The sequence below is a fragment of the Channa argus genome, chromosome 17 (assembly GCF_033026475.1).
Source record: "Channa argus isolate prfri chromosome 17, Channa argus male v1.0, whole genome shotgun sequence".
Classification (NCBI taxonomy): domain Eukaryota; kingdom Metazoa; phylum Chordata; class Actinopteri; order Anabantiformes; family Channidae; genus Channa; species Channa argus.
Window position 1 is genome coordinate 8,784,128 of NC_090213.1, and position 24,633 is coordinate 8,808,760.

At 38.6% G+C, this 24,633-nt stretch overlaps 1 protein-coding gene across 2 annotated transcripts; it reads right to left on the reverse strand.

Moving 5' to 3' along the window:
- Positions 1-6,979: 6,979 nt before the first annotated feature.
- On the reverse strand, positions 6,980-14,244 carry prep (prolyl endopeptidase). 2 transcript variants are annotated; one of them, XM_067482122.1, is made up of 14 exons: positions 14,037-14,244; positions 13,599-13,673; positions 12,953-13,086; positions 12,631-12,761; positions 12,169-12,378; positions 11,792-11,913; positions 11,572-11,677; positions 10,072-10,263; positions 9,779-9,976; positions 9,415-9,518; positions 8,989-9,220; positions 8,569-8,700; positions 8,279-8,435; positions 6,980-7,977 (listed from the first exon to the last, which is right to left on the reverse strand). In XM_067482122.1, the coding sequence occupies exons 1-14, from the start codon at positions 14,076-14,078 to the stop codon at positions 7,683-7,685; spliced, it is 2,130 nt and encodes a 709-aa protein (XP_067338223.1). In that variant the 5' UTR covers positions 14,079-14,244; the 3' UTR covers positions 6,980-7,682. The 2 variants fall into 2 exon arrangements, with proteins under 2 accessions (XP_067338223.1, XP_067338224.1); XM_067482123.1 differs by lacking the exons at positions 12,953-13,086; positions 14,037-14,244.
- Positions 14,245-24,633: the final 10,389 nt, after the last annotated feature.

The following is a 24,633-nucleotide window of genomic DNA, read 5'->3' on the forward strand; positions in this document are numbered from 1 at the left end:
GGGTCACAGGGTTGGATACCAGTGTCAGATGTTATCCACTCACTCATATCCTGACAGGACCTTTCTGATTAGGGCAAGTCAGTGGAAATCACCGTAGTGGAGCTCACTGACGTGTGGAAGCTAATGACAGGGAATAATTTAGATATGGGTGGTTCTGGGCGTGCCTGTTAGTGACAGGAAGCAACTGAAATGCTAAAACAGAGACTATCGGACATTTAAAACCACCTACTCTCAATGTGAACACACATTTCGCTGAAAGCTTCTGGACCTAACATGTGTTAATGTTTTATAATTAACTATAAGTGAAAGGCACACTTCAGCTACTCTTTTATTTGCCTTAATGCAATAAAATAGCTTAGATTTGTCACTTCTTCAGCTTTATATGTGTAAAGAAGCTGATTTTTTTCTTTAACAAAGTCCTAAATAAAGGTTAGAATTTCAACACAATACCTCAATGTGCATTGGTTGTTTTAGATACAGGATTTTCTTTAACATTTTTGTTTGTTTTGTTAAGATAAGATGCTAAGATTCTAAAGCTATAAATCAATCTTTTTTTCATGATTTTATTATTATTATTATTCTGTGATGCATTGTGCAATGTCCAGCCCACATGGGCTATATGTAAAAAATAGCCAGATCCTGCCTCCTACAAAAGTTACAGTCCCATAAATGAATGAACAGCTCGTCCTGCCTTCTTTTCTCATTTTTGGACATCAATTTTGCCACCTTGGAATCACCATAGTTCAACAGTCAATCTTTTCTTCACCAGAAGTCCAAACTATTACAGACTCCTGTTCCAAGGTTAAAGAAAAATATTTTATTAAATCACAGTATCTGCAACAACACAAAGGAGTGTGCAATTCATTCTCAGTTTCACACAGCTCACAAAGTTCATAACGTCTCTTTCTCCTTGATGATTTCATATAACTACAAATTTCCACAACCAATTACAATTTTATTTTGTTTGCATTCAACAATGTTTTTCAAAACCTGCACAGCTACTGGGAGTTAAACTTCAAGTTCATCAGTTATGCTACGGGATAGGTTTTTAATCTTGTTTTAACTTCACATTAATCTTTTCAATGTGTTAATAAGTAAACTGACAGAGAGAACTTTTCCCATGAAGTGTATCGAAACATAATTGTGCAGTGGATTTGCCTGTTTTGAAACAGATTTATATTAAAGTTATTTTAATAACCTCATCCTGACTGACTGCGATAATAATAATAATAATAATAATAATAATAATAATAATAATAATAATAATAATAATAATAATAATAATAATAATAATAATAGCATGGAGGTGCTACATAAAAAGATACAAATAATAAATTATAAATATACAATTACAGTGCATATTGTAAGTATGATGACAAATGTGGACTGACTTTTACTAAACAAACATGAATCTGTGTTAGGGTTACATTCAGATTTAGATTTTAAACAGTGTAGATTTGGTTTTGTTTTGTCATTTTTATTCTCGAGATCTGAATATATTTCTTGACATTAAATGGGTTAAATGGGTCTCATTCAAGGACAAAAAATGAATCTTTTAGACTCACTTATATCTGCTATTTGATGTTTCTGCAGCCAGTGTAATCAGACATGTGTCTACACGAGAAAGAAAATTAAAAGTTTCTCTAAGAAAGAAAGAAACTTTTTAAAAATGCATCACTTGAACCCCCTTTAAATTAATGTGCATGATGGTCTGCAAGTGTAAACTAACAGGAAGGCAAAGACTATTTTGACCTGGTATAGATTTTGATTGACCTCTACATGTTCATTTTAAAACCAAATTTAAACTTTTATTTATCCGCTTCTATCAGCTCTTTAGAGCCTATGAGAAACTCATTGTGCATGAGCAAAATGAACTAAACAAACTAAATTATTATGAGCATTTGACCTCATGAAGACAAGGAGATTCCTGTACTGTTTAAATACCAACTTTTCTGTGCAGACTTTGGACTCCCTCACCCCAGCTAACCCCACCCAACCCCCACTCCTCATCATATAGGCTCCCAGAGGAAATTTGACTTTACCCTGCATTGCTGTCAAAGCAGTTCAAAGGGTTCAGGAAGTTCGTCTCACTCTTTTCTTCTTTCTTATTAAGTGATGAGGTGTTTTTTATTGTTTACTTCATGCATTCCAGCCACCAATCTTCACCTTTTATATCCTCTACAGGGAAGTGTAAACAGTGTTGGCAAAGCAGGTCATCTACTCTAATATGGGGTCACTTTACAGGAGCTACAGAGTTTGACCATTAAAAACCATTTACAAGCACAAGCTAATTGTTTTAATAATTGTATAATTCCTTTCAAAAGGTGGACTTTTCCAAATTGTGCAGTTCAGAGTTTTAATTCACATGCTTGGAGCTTTGTGTCTCATATCTGTGCAGAAGAAAATGTATATTTTACATTTTATGTTATTTCTTTCTATGAAGTATATTCAGATTTCGTTTAGAAATATTTTAAATCAACGAAAAAAATTAACAAATGTCACAGAAGCAGCATGTGCTTGATACATGACCACAACGTCATCCAAAAGCTGGTAAGACATTTCCTTCATTTTCTGGCTTCATTTAACAAAACCCATGAAATAGTTGATTTAAAATCCCATTCAATATTTGTGTAAAACTGATAAACAATTTTATAAGACACATTCCATCCAGCACATTTTCCTGATTGTGTGGACTATATTATTACCACTTCCTGGTCCCAGCACACGAATTTTCCATTCAGTTACATGTGAGCAAGAGCGAGAAAATTTTGCAAAAGAATCTTTTTCGGGTAAATCCCGTCATCCTGGCTGCTTTACATTCCGACAAAGTCTCCTCTAGGAGGAGTAAACAGGAGGAAAATATCTGAATGAAATATCGGTGACGTCAGAGCGGAGGGGGAGGACAGAGAAGAAGCGCCGCTGCAACCGGTGCGCCAAAATCTGCGCACAATTGGACAAAATATCCATTTAGACCTCTGCAGTTCCTCGTTTGATTTTTTTCGTTTGATCTTTTAGCCGGGATTCGACAGGTCAGTGTGTCTTCTGCTTCTTCTTGGGTTCATTTGAGCATTTAAAAACTTTTGTAACAATAATATGAAGACTTCTATTGTAACCCAATGATCGATGCATTTCCTTAAGCAGAACCACGTTAGTATTTGTTTACTAGTCTTTAAGGGGACTTTAAAGTGATCCTGAAAAGACAGAGACCTTGTACTGATCTTTACCATTTGTTTTGTCGCTGGTTTTCCATTTCTTCTATTTTTTTCCCTACACTCGTCTTACTCCCATATGCAATTTTCACAAAATCATAGGTTTCCGTTTGTGCATGCGCGCGCCCCTTTAGCTTCACAACTTTATTGAATGTGTTCGATAAAACAAGCGATCCGTCACCTTGCTGAGTATGTTGTTAAAAAGCCGGTCATTTCAGGTCAATAAAAAGCAGGTTCTGCAGCTTCAGGGGGGGTGGGGGGCTTACAACAAGCTCTGCTGCAGTTAGTGCTATTCATTTAAACTGTAGAAAAGAAAGCAAGGTTCGAAAAATCGACTCACCTGTAGAAGAGGGAGCCGACATCCTCCTTTTTGTGTGAAAATGGGGAGAGAATTAGAGTTCAACCTGCCGGACTATGAGCCTGCCGATGCTCTAGTTTGAATTACATGTTTAGACTGACTTTAACCTGCATGAAGCCAAGTGACCGACTGGAATCAAAGAGATTTTCCATGGATGAATATTTTATAGTGACACTGTAACATAAGCTGCAGCAACGTGAGGGCCAGGCAGATTTGTTTTAAATGTGCCTCAGTGAACCAACAGATTGTTGGAAGCATGTGGTACAGATCTGGAGAATCATCTACAAAATGATCCATGGATGATGGACATTTTCATTTCAGCTCCCAATATTTGACAAAAGGCTGTTTCCAAGCTCAAATCCCATGCCGGCCAATCTACTTGTCCTAATCATTTAGTACTCAAAAGAAAGCCTTCCTGAAGTTGGATATTTGGGAGCATATTAGCAGCAAAAGAAGCTCGTGTTTCAAGTTTTCCTATATCCCAAGACAGTCACTGCATTGGTGAATTTGAAGCCAGTCTTCTGCGTGTCTCAGAGCTTAATCATCTCTCTTCAAACCATGCGACATCCATGGCCTCCCCCATCATGCTCCTGTAGCCTTCCCCCACTCTCTCTTGTTGATCCATACCTCACATCCCCCACCCCGCCTGTTTACAAGCACTATTCAACTATGCAAAACCAAGAAAAAAGGTACTTATTTGCTTCTTTGAAAGCCAGCAGGACTAATTTACTCCGACAAACCACAAAACAGCCAGGTCTCCATCCCCATTCCTACCCCTTAAATTTAATTTCTCTTTCTGCAGTGCCAAACCTTTACTGATCCGACATCTGCTTCCAACCCACTCAACGTTGTTTTCCCAGAGAGAAGGAAAAGTGAACTGACCCCAGATCAGTGATTGGAGGACTGATTAAACTAAACAACTAAGGATGGGATTAAGATACATAGCGCCATCCATCGGTTTATTGCAGACAATCACCTGGAACAACTCGATAGATAGATTTAATAATTAGAATAGATAGAATTTATAATTAAAAAAACTATTTTAATAAAAATTTGTAAAAAGAGAAGCTGGCACCGTAACAGATACTTTTCAGGTTAGACAAGATAGGCAAAATAGTTTTTCTAAAAAATAAATTCAGGTTTTGCGGTCTAGTATTATCTCTCTAGAGCACATTTCCGCTACTGAAAATTAACAAAGTTAAAACTAGAACAACAGTTGTTCCACCGGCAATTTTGTTACTCTTCCGCCGAGTAGCATAGTCCCTCAACATAGGATGAGTAGTGATTTCCGCACTCACGGTCACAGGTGAGTGCTCCTCGAGTGTTTCAAAAAGTCTTCAAATATCAGTCAGTCAGTCAGATTGACAAAAAATAAAACTCGCTAGTCCGAGACAGTTTGGGAAATGAGAATGTAAAATATTTCCACTCCAAAACATAGACTCTGGGCTAGAATTTGTCGTGATGTAGTATATAATTTAAGCAGTCTGTAGATACAAAATGGAGGCAGCCTACTTGTGTTATGACGCTTCAGCATCTTCGGTACAGAGAAGATGATATTGGCTTATGTAAAGTTTAGAAGTGGAGCAGCTCATCACTCCTGGTCCACACACTAGTCTACGCGGGCCTGAGCAGGGTTCAGTGAGCTGTCAGGCGCCATCTGCTGGTTTAGTTTAGTCTCTCTTTCTTCCATGTGCGTCTTGAAATTGCCACCGTGTTTCCGGGCATGTATTAATGTATGAAACAAAACTCTCTATGCATCAATGTTTGCAACAGGATTAAGATGACTCTGCGTTTTGTTTTTTGTTTTTTTGTTTTCCAGAAAATTCAAATCAAACAGCTATCAAACCGCATAATATGTTATGTCGCATATGTCATAGTGTGTTATCAAATGTTTTTAACTCTGATTTCAGTTTGCCTTTTAAAGCCTGCTGGTGCTTATTACGATACTGGTGTTATTTAGAACATACACATGTTGGGACTGTGTTAAAATGATTTGTGTAGTTTTTTTCCTGTGCATAAATTATAGGTCATTTAGTCATAACTGCATTAATTCACTTCAAAGCTATTTCACTCTGACCCAAAGATTGAAGATTTGGAATAAGTAGATAAATATCCAAATAGTGTTAAAAGGTATACAAAAAATACCATTGTTTAAAGTACATATAGCATTAAGTCTGACTTTAATGTTAAGTTTGGTGTCAAGGGTTATAATTATTCTGAGTTGTGTTTTTGTTCCACACTGAAGCTGAGTAAACTGTCTGCTTTACACCAGCATACGAATCACATTCATCATCACATTCATTATGCCAGCAAACCTTACTATCAAGCCTGAAAATGTAATCTTTAAGGTTTTTCTGGCATTTGGTAAAAATCTAACATTACATCTGTTCCTACTTTCAGTGCATTTCCCCCCAAAATACGAGAACATTTTCATGATGAATATTTTCCTTACACAAGTTGTAAGATAGTATATTGCAACAATTTTGTAAATCTTTGCTGTCATTTTTAACCATTTTTAAGCTTGTTTAATATGACTTGTTTGTGTTGATAGAAATATTCCAAGGATCCTCTACAGATTTCAAAGCCTTGACACCAAAAAAGAGATGGTTTTGACCTGCTAAACCTTCAAGGTTCATATTGGAATTGTCCAAAGCTGTGTAGGCCTAACAGCCTTTTTTCAGCTGGTGTGAGATTTTAGGGAAATAATATCAAATTTAGGGGACAGTAATGAGAATTTAAATGTGACAAGTGAAGACACAATGAAAAGTTACACGTTGTTTTTGGTATCTTTTTTGTGATGTTTTACATTGATTTAATTTCTTTTAATAACAGGACATATCACTTTTCAAACATTTAAGTTCAATTCATGTAATAAAATCAAACTGAAGGTTGTTTATTTTTCATATTTAAATTAAATCCAGCATTCATCAAAATATCTGAAGTATTACCTTTTGCCTTTATTTCTTTGCAGATTGTAAATTAAATGTGTAAACATTTTGGTAAAGCAAAATTCCAATAGAGAAAATGTCCATTTGAAGAGGAACCTTTCAAAACTCAATGTGGTATACATATTTCACACATAAAATACCAAAGAAGTTAACATTAAATAGATGAGGCCCTTTGTTAGACCACCCCCATTTTCTACTCGTGGGGCACGTGTTGGTCTTTTTCCAAGTTATTGCCCCCTGCTGGAGGACCAGACACTTACAATTTTAATTTAAAATAAATTTGAATCCGCCACGTTAGTTTTAGGTTAAAACTGTTTTATTTTCAGAATCAATTGTTTCACAGCCAAATGTTTTATTTTTTAGCAGGGAAATTTATTTATGTTGTATGGAGCAGCACACAAAGAGAAAAACTAGCCACCTTAATTAAACTTGTCTTACCGGATCAATTAATGGACTGGGACAAATCAAGATTTAAAAAGTTGTTTATTGTAGTTGTGGCATTGTGTTTTGTCCCCATTGAAAGGGAAACAATCAGCACATGTCAAGAGGTAGAAGTCATCAGTCGTCTGAGGGAAACGTGGGGACTGACATTTAAACACCTGCACGCACACACGCGCACACAGCTGTCTTTTTGGAAGTCTCTGTACTCACATCCACAGCAATACTGTCAAACTGCAGTGTCACCATCTGCACAGCACTGTCACAAATGTACTAGCTGCAATATCCAAACAACCCATTCAATCTATGTACAAACAAAATAAATATGCATTATGTTTTAATAATCTTTTGCCACTTTGACCTCATGACTATGCTTGGCTGATTACTGTAACTTTGAATGTAGCCCCTGCTTTTACACGGCCAAAACATGGAAAACAAACATGGCCTAAAGAAACTGGGTGATTGGTGTTAGCTAATAGTTATGTGCAAATAAAGCCAGAGCTCCCGATGAGTTTGTCTAGTAACAGGGTCTTGTTGAGAGGTGGAGGGAGACCAAACTAGATAAACACAAACAAATTAAAAAAAAGTAATGATGGCTGGTTGATTGAGTTCAGAGGTAATGCAATGTTGGTTTAAGGATATCAAAATATGTGAACATGTTGGTATATTCAGTATTTGATAACAGAAATACATACACACACACACACACACAAAAATCAGTGGTGCAGGTTATTTGACCCAGGAAATGTTAAGACAGCGAGCAATAAAGGCGTAGGTGTCAGCCACCTCCTGGATGACCTTGCTGGTGGGCTTGCCTGCGCCATGGCCTGACTTTGTGTCCACAAGGATGAAGAGGGGGTTTGTCTGCTTGGGGCTCCGACCCACAATGTGCTGCAGGGTGGCAATGTATTTAAGAGAATGAAGAGGCACCACCCGGTCATCGTGGTCCCCCGTCAGCAAAAGTACTGCCGGGTACTGGACCCCGTTGTCATCAGGGACACGAATGTTGTGGAGGGGGGAGTATCTGCAACACAGGTGGAGCAGGAAATTGGAAGGGCTGGACCTGAATATTCAGCTACTCAGATAGTAATTCGGTGGGCAAGTATTCAGTTTTTTAATTTTGGTGTTCAGATACCAGTTTTCTTGAGAATGTTTAGATTATTTATCACTGTTTTACTTGTAAAACTGTGCACATCAAAACACACATCATCCTCAGCCACCACAGATCCAGACAAAGCTGAAAATGCTTGCTACTAAGACAGTAGTTTTGAATTCAACACTGTATACTTTAGTATGACTCTACATTCTGATCAGAGAGCACCTACTTGATGAGCCACTCAAACTGGTCTTTGTCTTCTGAGCAGCCAAAGTCTGTGGTCCAGGCATGGCCAATTGTGAACTTGTGGAATTTCAGCATGTCCATGACACCAACCTGAGCTACAGCACAGCCAAACAGCTCAGGCCGCTGGTTTACACAGGCCGCTGAGAGAAGAAGCAGACAAACAGATTCATACAAGATAATAACTTTGTAGCAAAGAAAGTATTTGAGGCTTCATTTAATTTTTACTCATGGCCAATGTAGCATTTGTTGTTCTTTTGCCAGCAGCATACATACCTACAAGCAGGCCACCATTAGAGCCTCCATTTATAGTCAGTTTGGAGGAAGAAGTGTAGCCCTCCTTGATGAGATATTCAGCTGCACACTGGAAATCTGTGAAGCAGTTCTGCTTGTTGGCCAACATGCCAGCTAAAGAGAAAAAAGTATGTATCTCAACTGCTTGTGCTGGGATTATTGTTTGAAACATGAAAACCAGATGGATGAAGACGACTCGATAAATATCAAGAAAGCTGTAAACAGGACAAAAACAAAACTTATCAGCATCACTCAAAGCATTCATTCTGTTTTTCCTGCTGCATTGCTCACATCTGGTGAATTACAAAACCACATGAATCCTGGACAAATAGGACATGCTTCTTATATGTGCTGTCTGTTCACATGATCACAGTTATTGCAGTGTGTCAGATTTCCATTCACCTTTATGCCAGGTCTCCCCGTACTCCCCTCCTCCTCTGATGTTGGCAACAGCCAGGACTCCTCCCAGGTGTCGGACAAAGATCAGCCGGGAGACGCTGTAGCTTGGTGTGATGGAGATGTTAAAACCACCATAGCCGTACAGAAAACCTGGATGGGAGCCATCCAATTTGATGCCTTTTTTGTGAACTATAAACATAGGAATTTCAGTGCCATCGTTGGAAGGATAGAAAATCTGGCAAAAACAAGAACAAAGACAGATTATGAGCACATTTATTTCACTTCAGAAAGCTTGAAACAGCACTACTTTTGGATCTATATATAAATACACTGCCCATAAAGATATCAGATATATTATCAACATAAAGGACATAAAGAAATCTTTTAAGGTATTACACAAATGTACAAATAGGCCAACATTCTAGCTACCTGGGTGGTCTGGTAGTCAGAGGGATTGAACCCTTTGACAGTGACCTCTCTGAAGATGTGTGGCTTCAGTGGCTTCTTGGTCAGGTCACAGTGGTAAATGATGGCTATGAGGATGAAAGAACATCATTTATATTGTAACAAATGCTATTTTCCGTGACTAATTTTCATGTTAGTAAAGTTAGAAGTTTTTTTAGCCTAACCGTTAACTGCTTAGCTATTTAGTCTTTAAATTATTCTTATTATCATTATTATCATCATCATCATCATCTAACAGCAGAAACTATCAAAGTTACACAGCATCTATACCTACACAAACTGAGTAGCTATGCTTATCAAAAGCACAAAGTATTTGCCAATCTAGTACCTGGGGATAAAAAAGAGGTGAAATAGTAGAAGATCTCTGAATCCCGCTTTCGCCCTGTAAAACCTACTATGGATCCAACATCAAGGGAGAAGGTCCTCAGCTCCTCCCCCGAGCTCAGACGATACATTTTTAACACATTCTTCACATCGTGGAGGAAACATACAAATAGGTAGCTTGAGTATGTACAGGTGGCGAATACTGCAGACAAGACATGGTCAAGGAAATTAATTTCGATCAGAAACAGATCATCTGACATCATTGAAGAACCGTTAAAATGTATCGCAGCAGCTCACCAATGACATCCTTGTCATGTTGAGGGATCAGCTCCTTCCAGTTGCTCTGAGCTGGAGAGCCAAAGTCGATGTTGATGAGGCGATAACGTGGGGCATCCAAGTTAGTTTTAAAAGTGAACAGTGTGCCCTCATTGGTCACGTACTCATACTCCGCATCGAAGTTGTCGATTAGCTTCACCCATGGCAAAAGTCCTAGGAACAATAGGTGTAGTATTTTAGACCTATACTGAAAGCACTGAACCTGCAAAATAATAGACAGACTACAGTAAGCAAAGTAGGAAATGCTTGCCATGATAAACATACACTAGATACTGTATGTGCAGTTCATTTTTCTCAGTTTCAGTTCTATAATACAGGGTGGCCTGCACAAACAAGGAGCAATTAACATAGGTTTAATTGTCTTGCTCAAGGACACTTTGGCTCGTAATAGGGGGAGCTAGGAATTGAACCAATCACTTTGAAATTATTGGAAAACTGCTCCACCTCCTAAGCCAAGGTTGACCACGGTGTCTTAGACCACATCGTTCAGTCAAGTACTGTAAGTGAGGACCAGAACCAACAACAACTGTCAGGACAACAAGATTACACTTGAAACCACCAAATTAACACAGATCTACATGTAAAAAAAAAAAAAAAAAAAAAGTGTGGTAATCCTCTTTTAAGTGCAGGTTTGCCATCAAACGTGATCTACAGCACTCTAATATGCTTCCTGTTGAATTGGTTGGATTTCATGTAAATTTCCAAGATACACTACATGTTAATGTCACAATATATATTATAAACTGCTTTAGTATTCCCTTTAACCATATCAACAGTTCTGTCCAATCGTATATCCTCTCTAACTGAAAGCAGAGACTTGTCTAAATGTCTACCAGATAAAAGGTTGGAGCCTATCCCAGCTGTCTTTGGTAAAACTTGGACAGGTCAACAAACTATCACAGGGCCAACACACAGAGACATACACAGACAGACATTCCATTCATGCTTACATTGTACCTATGGGCAACTTGGAGTAATCAACAAACCTAACATACACGTCTGTGAGAAATTTACCCACACAAGCATGGGAAGAACATGCAACTCCACACAAAAAGGAGCAAACATGGGGCCTTCTAGCGGTGAGGTGGCAGAATGCTGCCCTAAATGATTTATTTGCTTGCTTGATTTATTTATTTGCTTGCTATTACTTTAAGAGGAAATTGTGAGAGTCTATAAAGGGTGGCAATCTATAAAGAACCAAATAACAAAAAAGACTAGAATGAGTCGAGGTCAAATATTGAGGTTAATATTTTTAAATCACATAACATTAAATCCAATAGTGTTATCTTAACTTTAACAAATGTGTATTGTCTTAAAAGTTTACAACCTTAAAAAAATAAATAAAAAAAAAAAAAAGGGGGACAAATATTTTTTTTAAGGCTGTAAATTCTGACTCTAATTTTGGATGTGGATGTGTGATTATACCCTGGAGAGAAAGACAAATAAATACATATAACCCACCTGTAATACCCTGAGTTGTGCCCTGGAGGTCACAATACCACAGTCTGTTGACTGGATCACAACCTTCCCTGATAGACAGTAGCACAAACCGCCCATCATCTGATACCTGCAATATACAGGCAATCACTATACCTTTCTACCATAATATCACGTAACAAAGCCCTCTCCAGTTACTGTTTTTATTTTTGCTAACAATTAAAAAATGACTGTTCAGGTTTACCTCAGCCCCACTCATCCATTTGGGGTGGTCAGGGAACTCAGCGCACAGCACGTCCTCGGATTGTGGTGTCCCCAAAACATGGAAATATAGCTTCTGATGAAGGTTGGTGGACGTTTCAGTGCCTATCACAGACAAAAACTTTATGATTATATCAGTGGTCTCATGAGAGAGAAGACGTGTGGGTGCAGACTGCAGACGAAACGCTGATGGCTATAAGAGCAGAGAACCACAAACGATCAGCACAGAAACAATTTCTCCTGATGATCTAGCTGCCTTTAGTCTCAAATATCTGTTTCATATAGAGCTTTACAAATGAGATAATGATTTTTTTTCTTTCATATTTTAAAGGAAAACTTGTAACACTGTTTTCACTTTACCATCACTCTTTCCCTCCTGGTCAGGGTAGGAGTTGTAAAAAAGTCCCTTTCCATCGTGTGTCCAGGACATGCAGCTAAACTTGACTCGCTCCAGGTGGTCCTCCAGAGGCACAGCACCTTCAACCTGCAGGAATCGGATCTCCACCCAGTCCGACCCGCTGGCACTGGTGCCATATGCCAGGTACTCTCCATCCTCAGAGAATGCATAGCCTTTAAGAAGTGGGACAGAAGTATGATAGCACAGATGCTATAAATAGCAGGCAAATGTCAATTAAATATTAAGTATTTCGGTACAATATCCAGCAACAATTTATATTCTAGGATTATTAACAAACTACTACAGAGACACGTAACAATTGTTATCTGTATGTTGGTATTTCATGCATCTTTTACGTCAATATCTTGCAAAATGTAATAGTTACTCTTTAACAAGCACAAACGTAAAGCAAAGTTCAGCTTTACCTCTCAGGGCAACTGTCCCATCATCAGAAAATGTGTTGGGATCCAAGAACACTGTGGGCTCAGCATCTAGACTTTCCTGCACATACATAACACTCTGGTTCTGAAGGCCTGTGTTGTAGAAGTGGAAGTACCTAAAATAAAAAAAAGAACACAATAGATGATCTACTAGACACTATTAATGCATAAAAAAACAGTGTACTTATTACTGTTGCTGAATTAAAATGTTATGACCTTTCGATGGATTTTCATGAATAAACCTGAGATGCTTCTATCACTAATGAAATGTGTACTAAATGCTAAAATGTATTGTGCCTCGCCTCACCTGCTCCCTCTCTTGAAGGGGCAGCTATACTTGGGGTAGTCATACAGCTCTGTCATACGCTCCTTGAACAGGTCTCGCACCTCACAGCGCTCTAAAAATGGCAAAGTCAGCAGGTTCTGAGCGCTGACAAAGGCCTGGTGAAGGAAGAACAATGCCATCACAGAAAGGCTTTACACATCAGTGTGCTATGATCTTTGCATCCATTTCTAAGAAGCCAACCGGCGTATCTGAGTATTTGTCCGAGTAAAATCCTAACTGGTGTTTTTACACCATGACACAAATGAGAGGGGCTTCTAGTTTTTACTCTGCAAGGTTACTGTATGTAGAGAACTCACTAAACTGGCTTCTGGGGACAGGCCCCTGCTGCCATCAGCAAAACTAAGCCTGGTACGTTATGGGTATGACTCCCACAATCTCATGCACCTCACTTAATTATTAGGAATTAAAGCATACAATTACTAGCACCAATATTTGGAAGCAGGGTGGCATAAGAGACTTCCGTCAATTGAACAATTATAAAACAAGATATTACGTATAAAATGCAATAACAGCAACACTGACACAGCGAGTGATGTTTAGCCAAATATGATAGGACGCTGGAAGATTAAGACCGTGATTTTAAATCTGGTGAGGATTTAACAGTCACCTGTGTCTTTTCACTGTCCGGGTCCTCAAGCCAGCTGTATGGATCCGGTACTTTGGAGCCATGATAGTCATCCGCCTGAGAACGTAACGACAGGTGTTAAGATACCACCTAGCTGGTGTTCACGTTAAGCTAACATTAGGTGTGGCATCAGAATTGCGATAACGCTAGTAAGCTAGCATCGTAATTGGTTAGCTACCTCAACGAAATTGCAAACTAGTTAGCTAATAAGCTACGTACGGAATTTCTAGTATGCTATGGGAAAGTGGGGACACCTGCTCATGCACTCGCCGACCAAGTCAGCCTGGGCTGGCAGACCTGACTAAGCTAACTAGCATGCTAACAAAGCAGACGCTCGTTTCAATTGAATGAAACAGCATGATGATTAAGCATCCCGGCGTATTAGCACGCTAGGCTAGTCAGCCAGCAACGTTTACTTACAACGGACTCGTCACGATAGGCCTGGGGATACTGAAAGGCCATTTTGTAACTTAGGTTTCGGAAACTGCGTAGCCAAAAAAAAAACTGCTTTCAGACAGTGAGATAGGTTGTTTGAGGCGACTACTCTGGATCCTGTAAAACATCAACTTAGAGCGCTGCTGCTTTTGGCAGAGAAGATGCTCTACTTCCACACAGTCAACAAGAACTCACACGAGATACCGGTGAGCTGCAGTGAGCGCCCAAAGGTTACAGCGCCCTCTGTTGACCACAAATGATCAGAACTGTGCGAACTGTTACAGGTGTAGTGACAAAAAAGTGACTCCCTGCCAAGAAGCGATTTTCTAATATCGGAATCAGTTCTTTGCAGACACAGACACAGTACAGGCAATCACCTTAAAGGTTACTTTTTTTGAGGCAAAAAACCAAAATCCAAGTGTTGATTTATTTAGCAAACTTCACACCTAAGATCTAAACAGTTTTAAAGTAGCTAAATTCTATGAAAGTGCATTGTATTCAGCAAAGAACAAATATGTAGATCATATCTGGTAATTATGACTCAGTATTTCTATACTATGAGATACAGATCTTGTAATTATGAGATACTAAGTCATAATTATACCATACAGATCTCGTAATTATGACTTACGCATCTTGTAAACACTAGAATGCTGCATATTTTGCATTATGATAATATTGTTTCTATGGATGTCTTCAGTTGTCCCAGTAATCCACTAACAGTTCTTAAGCCTTCAAATAGGATAAAGCAAAACAAAACTGTCAGTAGCTAATTCAGTGTACTAAGGTCTTCAAAATGTAAACTAATAGGCTATAAAGGAAGGCTTAATGTGTAGTTCATGTTCTGTGATTCTCTGTATCCATGGTAACACAAAACGTCTGGTTTACTGGTCTGTTCGCACGTGTGAAGACTTTGACGCAACATTTTCCAAGATACAGTGTTGGGAAAACGTAAATAAGAAAAAACAAAATAAATAAAAACAAACACGTCAGTGGGTCTGTAAATTAAATCACATAACCTTAAACTATGATGCCACTGTAGTCTCAAATAGCAACGACTATAACTTATCAAGAGAGCCAGATCTCTGGATCTTAAGAAATTATTAAACATTGACTAATCGTTATAAGACTTCAAACGTGTGAGCAGAAACAGTAAGTGTCTTGTTGTCATGGATACAGAAAGTTGCACTGTAGGTGTCAAAATGGACCATATTTTAGCCCTTACGTTTAGATTTTGGAACACTGAGTATGCCGAATTAGCTATTAACTTCATTTTTGCTTTGTACCATTGGATGGACGCACACAAGTCACTGATTCGCTCCAATAATGTATGTAGTTCTGGAGCGTACAAATTCCTGTTTCAGAACAAATACTATATGCTGTAAATTGAGCCTTGGTTTATAGTTTGTTTACAATACAGAAACTAAGTATTGGCAGTTCCGTTTTGCTTTGGATTACTGTAAGTACTGAAAACTGTTACTTTGTGATACTGAAACATCTTAAAAAACTACTACAAGTTCTGACGCACGTACAAGATCAAGATTAGGTCTCCAGTTTGTTTTTTCATTGGTGAATACTATGCACTGCCCTACTTTACACGTTATTCATTCTACTTTCAATTTGAAAGAAAAACTAGTTTAAATCTCAGAGAAAGAAAAAGTTTGTCGAATCACAGTTGATGTTGTGAAAGTACACCTTAGCCAGTTTAAATGACTCACAGTTTGCTTTTAGAATAGATAGAAATAAAATTATTCTAGCGCTATAAAACTTTTTGAAAAGTATGTCTGCCAAAACAAATGGACTTGTAGCTGAATTTCTTCACCTTCTGTAGTTAACGATTATCCGAGTCCACGGAGAATCGCAATCACTGCTCCTTTCTATGTGACAGAACGGGAGAGAGGTCAGTTGTTCACTATTTTTTTCTACTTATCATTCCCTTCCATTCATTCGTCTCTTTATTTAATCAATCAGTTGTGATGTGACCATCATTATCACTGTAACCTACTCTTACACATGTACTGATACCATGATAAGAAATTCTAAGGTAGCATGTAACTAGAGGAAATTAACAGATTTGCCAAAGTGAATGATTAGTTTTAGGTAATGAACTTTAATTGTACATAAATGTCTGGCATTCTGCACCTGTTTAAAAAGGAATAATGATCTGTTATCAACTGTAGTCTACTGTACATTGTTGAATAGTAGATGTCTCATTGCATTTTATTCCTCTGTGACGCCAGATGTGATTGTATGTCATTCTACAGCTATGCAGATAAGAGTGTTGAGACAGGCTTAATAACACAGCAAGGTTTCAGTTGGAAGGAAACACATTGTTCAGATACCACTGTTGATCAGAACGTCAGATTTCTTTCAGGGGTTTTTGAAGTGTTGTTACTTTCAGATTTGGCTCGATGCGTGTCAGATATATCATGCAGCCGAACCAGACTATAAATGAAGAGAAGCCGGTTCTTAACTAGTTACATCGTGTCGTGGGTGGATGCACAGTGAAAGTGAGGAAGGTGAGATCCTGAGTGTAGGTACAGAGAGAGAGAGAGAAAGAAATAAATCTCTATGTGTGACTTTTGTTTTTCTCTGTAAATTTCAGCTCACTGGAAAAAGATACTTGGTCTCTCCTGGTAAACTGGTGTCAGAAATGTTTCTAGGTGGATATTTTAGATGACAGGATGATCTACCCCCTCCCCCAACTCCATTCTTCCTCCCTCCTCAACTGGGAGTCAGGAATACCCCATTATGCAAAGGGGGATCTCTTCCTGTTTGTCTGTGTCAGGCACAGATATGGGTCACAGGCCTATTGTCCTCTGATGCCTCTGTTTTCCAAAACAAACCAGTGAGAGAAAAACACTGCCAGTTTGAATGAGCGTGTCTGTGTTTGCATTGAAATTTGGACTTTTTATTCTCATTTGTCTGTTGGACATAGATTGGGTTATGGAGGGAAGTGTCTCTGCACGATTTAGACCTTCTCTACTCTTTGTCTGCATTGTCCAGAGTCAACAGTGATCTGTCTGCCATAGTCAGAAGTTGGTGTGTTGTGTTTCACTGCACAGCGTTACAATTAGTTTAATTCATTCATAAATCTCTAAGGTGTCCTGTGGAGCAATGACTTTTATGAGAGAAGTGTTTGTTTTCCACTTGATGAAGCTATGAGGCAGAAAGGAACATGTACCAAGTACCAAGATAAAACAACAAGCCCTGGCTTTAGTTCAGTTGTGTAGGTACATAATCTTTCGAAGACGGGGTCGGCTTCCTTGTAAGCTGAGACAAGTTCAAATACTTCGTGACAGCACATCTAGATAAGAAGCAAAGATAATTTGCCAGCTTATTCTGAAACTCGTGTTTTTATATAACTTGAAGAAAAGAATTTGATTGACAGCTTGTTTTCCTGTTCAGACTCAGATAGGATTCTAAGGTTAACCGCAAAGCAGAACTTTCCCTTGTTTTTGATTATTATTTTAATTGTCATTTATTTTCAAACTGTGTTTTCTACAATTCAGATTTGTATAACTTTAATATAATTGCATATTGCCATTCTGTTTTTTCCTATATATGCTCTGGGCCACTGGTTTGCCTACACAGCCTTTTCATTATTGCAATCATAGCATTTTTGTAGGAGTCTTTCATTATTGTAGTCAAAGAGTAGATAAAGTTGTAGATGTAAAAAGAAACCGTAATATTCTAATATAATGTTTGCTCTCCTTTTGTCCTACGTCCAAGCCTTTGTTCACATCCTCAAAGACAATCAGATGCACCACCCTAATTACGATCAGTGGAAGTTGAATATTTTACCTTAATCTTAACTTTTATTTGACCAACAGTATCATCAGTCAAATAGGGATGCCCTTGTCCCTGTTATCAAATTTCACCTAACCTCAGCCGAAATCTACTGTCACTGTCGGGTCCCAGTCCTCCAACTTAAAAACAGTAGTTTACGGGATCACATCGAGACAAAACAATACACAAGCAATAATAAGGACGCTTTTAAATAATAGAGATCAGAGGGGACAGCTTCCTGCCTGTTTCTCTCATTCTTCTGTCATTAGCCGGGGCTGGGATAATAGCCTCTGTTCTGTCCTGTCCTGTGTGTGATGTGGTGGAGGGTCAGTCCAAGCTGTCCCCTCAGATGTCCTCAGACTACACAGGATGTTATTGAGGATTCAGTCAGGGAAATTACAGCGTGCACATAAGACGGATGTGATCGGTGCACAAATTATAGGAAATGTTAAATGTGTTTTTCATGATGCATGTAAAGTATCTGTAAGGTAAAGTCGGTTCATGTTGTTGTTGCTTTTCAAGGTTCACTAATGCCCATGTTAAGGCAAAATACAGTGATTAATAGACAAAAGAACAACCATTTATTTTTATTTGAGCAGTGCAGACAAGTCCAATGTTGTCCATTGGTGACTTCACTTTTGTCAGTTTCAGGATTACAGCCATGTCACATCTAATAAGGTTCTGTCAGTATCTATTCAGACATGAGTTCTCTCAGTAGAAAAAAAAACAAATAATAATAGCCACTGTAAGACCTATTCAATCACCCTGAGGACAAGGGAAGTTTGTCATTGTTTGCGATGATCATGTTGAAAAGGAAAAGAGAGCACTCAGGTTACCCAAAGGCAACATGGTGAAAGAGCTAAGGATTAAAGGAGAGTTTTCCAAAATGGCAACTTTCAGGTGTAGAGAGTCTTTGATTGGTTGTGGATTCAACATTGTATATTTACACTGAAAATAAACCACTGGCACAAGCATTGTCAGTGAAAAGAAAGGCTGATGTCATAGTATGAAAATAGATCTGTATCTTTCTGTGGAAGTGATTTGTGTCTGGCACTGTGTTTTTGTCCTTGTCAAACTTGTCAGTGCACTCTTTCTCACTATGCTCAAACCGCAAGTCTCTTCAGAGAATGATAGTCACATTTCCAGACAGAGACACTCTCATCACACACACTGGCGTTTATCTTCATTAGTTAGGTAAGAGCAACAAAGGAGAGATCTAATGGCACTTTGACTTAAGTTGCACAAGTCGTTTGTAATCATTGAGGTAAAGTCCGCACTGACCAGAGAAACGGGCTGAAAAACACGAGTTTCCCCTTGTCATTACACAAACACACACCACCAATGTGTGTTCATCATCTACACATCTCCACTCTCCTCTCATGTCCTTTTCTCTGTCTTGTCTTTGAACCACACCTGCTTTGTTTGTCAGAACAGACGACGAAGAGGGGGAGGAAGCAAGAGGGAAAATGGACATATTGCTTGTGTGCAGACGGATATCACCCTTTTAAAAGCAAAACAAATATGTGTGTGTGTGTATGCCCTGTAATTTTGCTGTTGACATGTGCACTTACAGTGGGGTTCTGGAACCCTGGTAATGACTGGGGCAGGTAAGACTGGAGACAGGTGGAGGACTGTGCTGTCTGACTTGTCCCGAAAGAGAAAGAGTGTGTGCATGAGTGTATAGATGTCAGACACACAGGCTGAGATGTGCAGACAGACATGGTGGCACCTGATGATGTCAGCAATGTTGTGACCAAGCGGCAGTAAAGTTCCCCTTTTATAATGGACACCATTCCTGAGCAGTCAACTCAAACCACTTAAACGCACTGTATTGTACAACTTTTGGGTGCTTGCTCAATCAGAAACTACATTGCACCATGCAGTTCACAAAGGCAACAAGTTTGGTAAAAATGCTGGTATATTTAAGAGAGTTTAGAGTAAAATGCTACAAAATCAGGCCAACATTGAGCGTTTGAGCAGCATTGCTGTATTCATCTAACAAACTAATTTCAATACATTCCTCTAAAGCAACATTATGTTACATTTTTGTATATTATTTTAGTACAGCCTCCCATGACACAGGCTCACAGAACAGTACTGGCTGCAGTGCAGAAATGTTTGCTTTCAAAGCTTTTGGAGCAAGGCTCGGCCCTCATCATGGGCCAGAGACACTCTAAACCTGTGCATCATATGCCATCATGAAATCATGATACCTTGTTGCATGTATCTGCGAGATGCCACGGGCTTTGGCACAGGGTTACGCAATCCACCCAGAGTTTCATGCTCTGGGTGGATTGATTTAAAGTCTCATGCAACAGCTACAGTAGCTTGATTCCCATAAGTTGGAGATTGTTGCTTTAAATATTCTTACTAGACACTTACTGTTAAATTAATTAAACAAATAGGCTGGAAGCAGGACAGCTATCCTGGCTCTGTCCTAAATATATAAGCACCTGTAAATCCTGCTAATTAAAATGTGTCTTGTTTGTTCTCAAACCACTTTAGTAAAGCTACACTAAATATAACCTATTAATTTTAACTTACAAGCAGCTTTAGGGCTGCTTGTAAGTGGGTTTTTAAAAACCTTTGAACTGAGTCAGGCTAGCTATTTTCCCTGTTATCAGTTTAACTTTTTTCTAAGCCACAGCTTTTCATCTATAGAAGAAATCTTTTCATCTCACACTGGGGAAAGAAACAGAGTTAAACTCACAGGTTAAATATGAGGTTTAGACTCTGTGTAAGAGATGCTGATAGTCTTTTTATCAATGAAAACTCTTGTGTCTTCTTGAACGGTCATGATTGATGGTGTGCCACTGCATTCATGAACAGGTTTCACTTGATTTCTTTGTTTGATAAAGACTTTTCAAAGGAAAAAAAAATATTTTTTGTTCACCTGGCTCTGTGAATAATTAAACATTTACCAGGGTAAGATCCATGTCAGTATCAGGTATTGCAGTGTAAGGGAGTGATGAGGGTCAAACAAGCAACACATGTATATGCATGGATGAACGCATGTATATGTGTATTCATGTACTCACACAAAGGTTTGCGAATGCACAAATATGCATATACATGTGCATATTGCATCAGCTCATACAGGGGTGACAGTTGAGCTTCCTGTATGTCTTTATTTGGGATATCAGGAAGGAAGCTGTATCTATGTGTATTTGTGTGTGTGTGTGTGTGTGTGTGTGTGTGTGTGCTTGTGTGTGTGTTTGTGGGTGTGTGTGTGTGGGGGTGTGTGTGTGTGTGTGTGTGTGTGTATAAGACAGAGAGAGAGAAAGAGAGTGAGAGAGTGAGAGAGAGTCTGAACCCCATGCCAAAGTATGACTGCATGGATCAGGTTCACCTCCACTTGTTGAGCAGCATCCAGATATATGGCAGGTATTTGAACAATAAGACCAACACTGGCTGACTGCTCAGTAGAGACATATAAACATGGAAGGACAGCCAGATACACAGTTTAAAAAACAAACATATTAATTATGTTATCATGGAGCTATTACGTGTCATATCATCATGTTCAAACATACAATGATGTCACTTTTTTTTTTTACCTAGATAAAGCTTTATGCTCTACAGGGCAATTAAAACTGAGCTTGTGTGTTTCCTGAGTGTGCATCCTTCCCGGATGACGTGTCTCACTGTTGGTCATTATTAGCAGTCTGCCTTAGTAATCAAAAGGAAGACAAAACAATGTGAGGAGCCTTTAATACAGTCAGGTGTGGCTCCTGGGGTCTGACACTTCCTGTGCTGCACAGATACACAATACCTTTAGTCAGTCAACCATGTTTTCAGTAGGAAAGTATTCATTTTTTTCTCAAGACATCACCTTTTAATTCTGCATCAAACACTTATTAAAATAAAAGCCTAACAAAGGTAAACAGAGACCATTTCTTCTCTGCAGTAGCTTATTTGTTTGATGAAGGCTGTTTTAAAGGAAAATCAGACCGTTAGAAAACTTCACACCAGTATTAATAACCTGTTGACAATGGCTGTTAAACAGGTCTGATAGAATTGAAAGTAAGTGTCGGAAAAAGGAAATACTTCACTCAAGACCAAATACCCAGATAGGATGTTTTTTTTTTTTTTCCAATATGTTGAAATCAAGGTTCAGCCACAGTGCGTTGAGTTCTCAGGGCAGGATGGTGGTTCACAACCACAATCAGCGACCTTGTGTCCACTGTGCAACAATGTGTGCATGTCTGTAAACTCTATTAGCAAGTTCCATGCAACAAAGCTGTGTGAAGATGCATTTTGAGAGCAACAGTACTGAATTGCAGCAACAGCATAAACATTTTTTTTATATGGTAAAATCAGATGTATTTATTATCGTTCAAAAGGGAATCTGGAATTAGTACAATGGACAACATTGGTTGGTGATCCAGTGTTTAGACTTTATGCATCAAACCTCTTCTTTTAGAATACTGTGCTGTCACATTGATTCAATAATTAGGAGAATACGGCATAAAACATCAAACCGTCAAACCACCCTTCTGTCTGGATTTTATATGAAAAGAAAGAGACACCAGAAGGGGTTCTAATTGACCAGTGGGTAAAAAATAAAAAAATATACAGAATATTCAAAGCAAACAAAACTGATCACATACTACAGAGCACCTGGGTGTCCAGTTAACCTAGATCGAAATCTGAAATGACACATGACAAAGGTTTCAGACTAAAATGTGCTTCAGTTACACGAGTTTCAATTATGCTCACCGTAAGAGTACAGTCAAACTAACTCCAGAACAGAACGTGAGTTCAGCCTTTGCAAACCACTTATCATCTCAAGTCACATCATCATCGTGTGTTATTTAATTTTAGTTTTACCCTGAAGTTGTAGTGTTGATAAATTTTATTATGTAAAGTATAGAACTAATATTTAAGGCCACTATGAATTAATGTGTTGGCACTAATCAAGCATTCTATTGTGTCTGTCTTTTAAATGCAAATCTATTTATGAAACAAATCCCGTCTGTGTAGGCAAAGATCTAACTTGAATATAAAAAACAGGTGTTGTTTTTGTCCACGTGTATAGAAGGACACATGTATCCTTGTGTTGTCATCAGTGTTGGACATTATCTATCAATCGGAGGTTATAGACCTCTACATTATGGGTCAGCTGAGTACAGTGATGTTGTTGTCCACTGTTTTCTCCTTATCTCTGTGGGTGGTTTTGTCAGAATTTGAAAAGACATCTGTTGTGATGTGCAGTAGCATTCCTTTTAGTCCCGAAACCACGATAATAAGCCTTGGCCTGTCAACAGGAGACCGCCTACCCGTCGAGGGAAGATGGTGGGTGGTGGAAGCAGTCATATGGTGACATTTATTCACAGTCACACCTGAAATATGAAAGAAGTGGGGAAAAAAGATACAAAAAGACAAGTTATGTCACTTTTTCTGTTAGTATTTCTCTGCCATGTCATAGCACAGAATTAACCACAAGTGGGGGTAATGCATAGTAAAGGAAATTGCTTGAGGTAACATGAAATGGACGGGGAAGCTGTCAGAGGCAACAGACTAAGAAAAACACAGCATGGTGGGGAAAAAGTGAGTGTGACATGGGTGGGAGTTTGGGGCTGTGAGAGTAAGTTAGTTGTGATAAAATGCTAAATATTTGTCCTTGAATTGGCCATAAAACTTAAGGAAAAAAAAGACAGAGGTGGAGGCTGCATCACACATTTCATTTGTAATGGGTTTATAAAATGGGCCCAGTCTCAGCCATCTATGCCACAGACCATTGTCCTTATCCTCAGAGATGACAAGGAAGGACCTTTATTCCTGTTACAAGAAATGACCCTAGGCAGGTACCTGTGCCATTTACAGAGGCCAAAAGGTCTAGATGGTCTAGCCTACATGTCTAGAAGCAGCGCTGGGTTTCTAGCTATAGTCATTTAGGGTGAAAACTGTGAGCTAACGTTAGCTATTATTAGAAGGACGTTGTGTAATTCCACTTAGTTCACTTCTTGTTCTAGAATGTGTGTTCAAAGAGAATTAAAGAAAGTGCAATTGCAAACAAATTTCATTTGCTAAGAGCACATGACATAATGTGGAAACATGCTGACTTGAAGTTTTTTATGAATCTTCATCGTGATCTCACACAGACAAGAGTGAAAAGGAGACACACTGGAGTCAAATAAGACAAAAAAAAATGAACATCTGAAAAGTTTTGAGTTCAGTCAGGAGTTAAGATGAATACAAAGACATGGGCAAAATTAGTAATACACGATTCACGTATCTGTTGTCAGTTAGAATACAGCTAAGTGTGATACCTGGGCTATCACAAGTGGTCCAGGATCAAATTTGTGCACGAGTCAAAGCAAAATCACATCTCACTATTTAAAGCAATACTCATGTCCATGATTAATAGAAGTAAAAATGTTGTCTTGCTTCAGTGTGCTTAGGCAGATCATGTACATGATTATGCATGACAGCTCTTTTCTCACTTCCCTTACACTCAACAATGCTACTTAAAAAAAAAAAATGAGGTCAAAATGTATCAGCGTGACTGCCATGTCAGTCCCAGTGCTCAAGCTTGGTGTGTGACACCTCCTTACACTGCGTTTTTGCATTCATTCAGATGTCTCCAAAATCCTGCTGTCAAATCGCTCTAAGACGTTATGTCAAATATCACGTACAACTACCCAACACCCAATTAGACCCACAGTTGTTGATCCCCAGCCTCAAAACCCAAAGCTGATTACAATTTCAACCTACGGATATCTACACCACTCATCCAAAAAGTACATGTTGTCATTACTCATTAGATGAATTACTTTCACAGTGCTTGTGA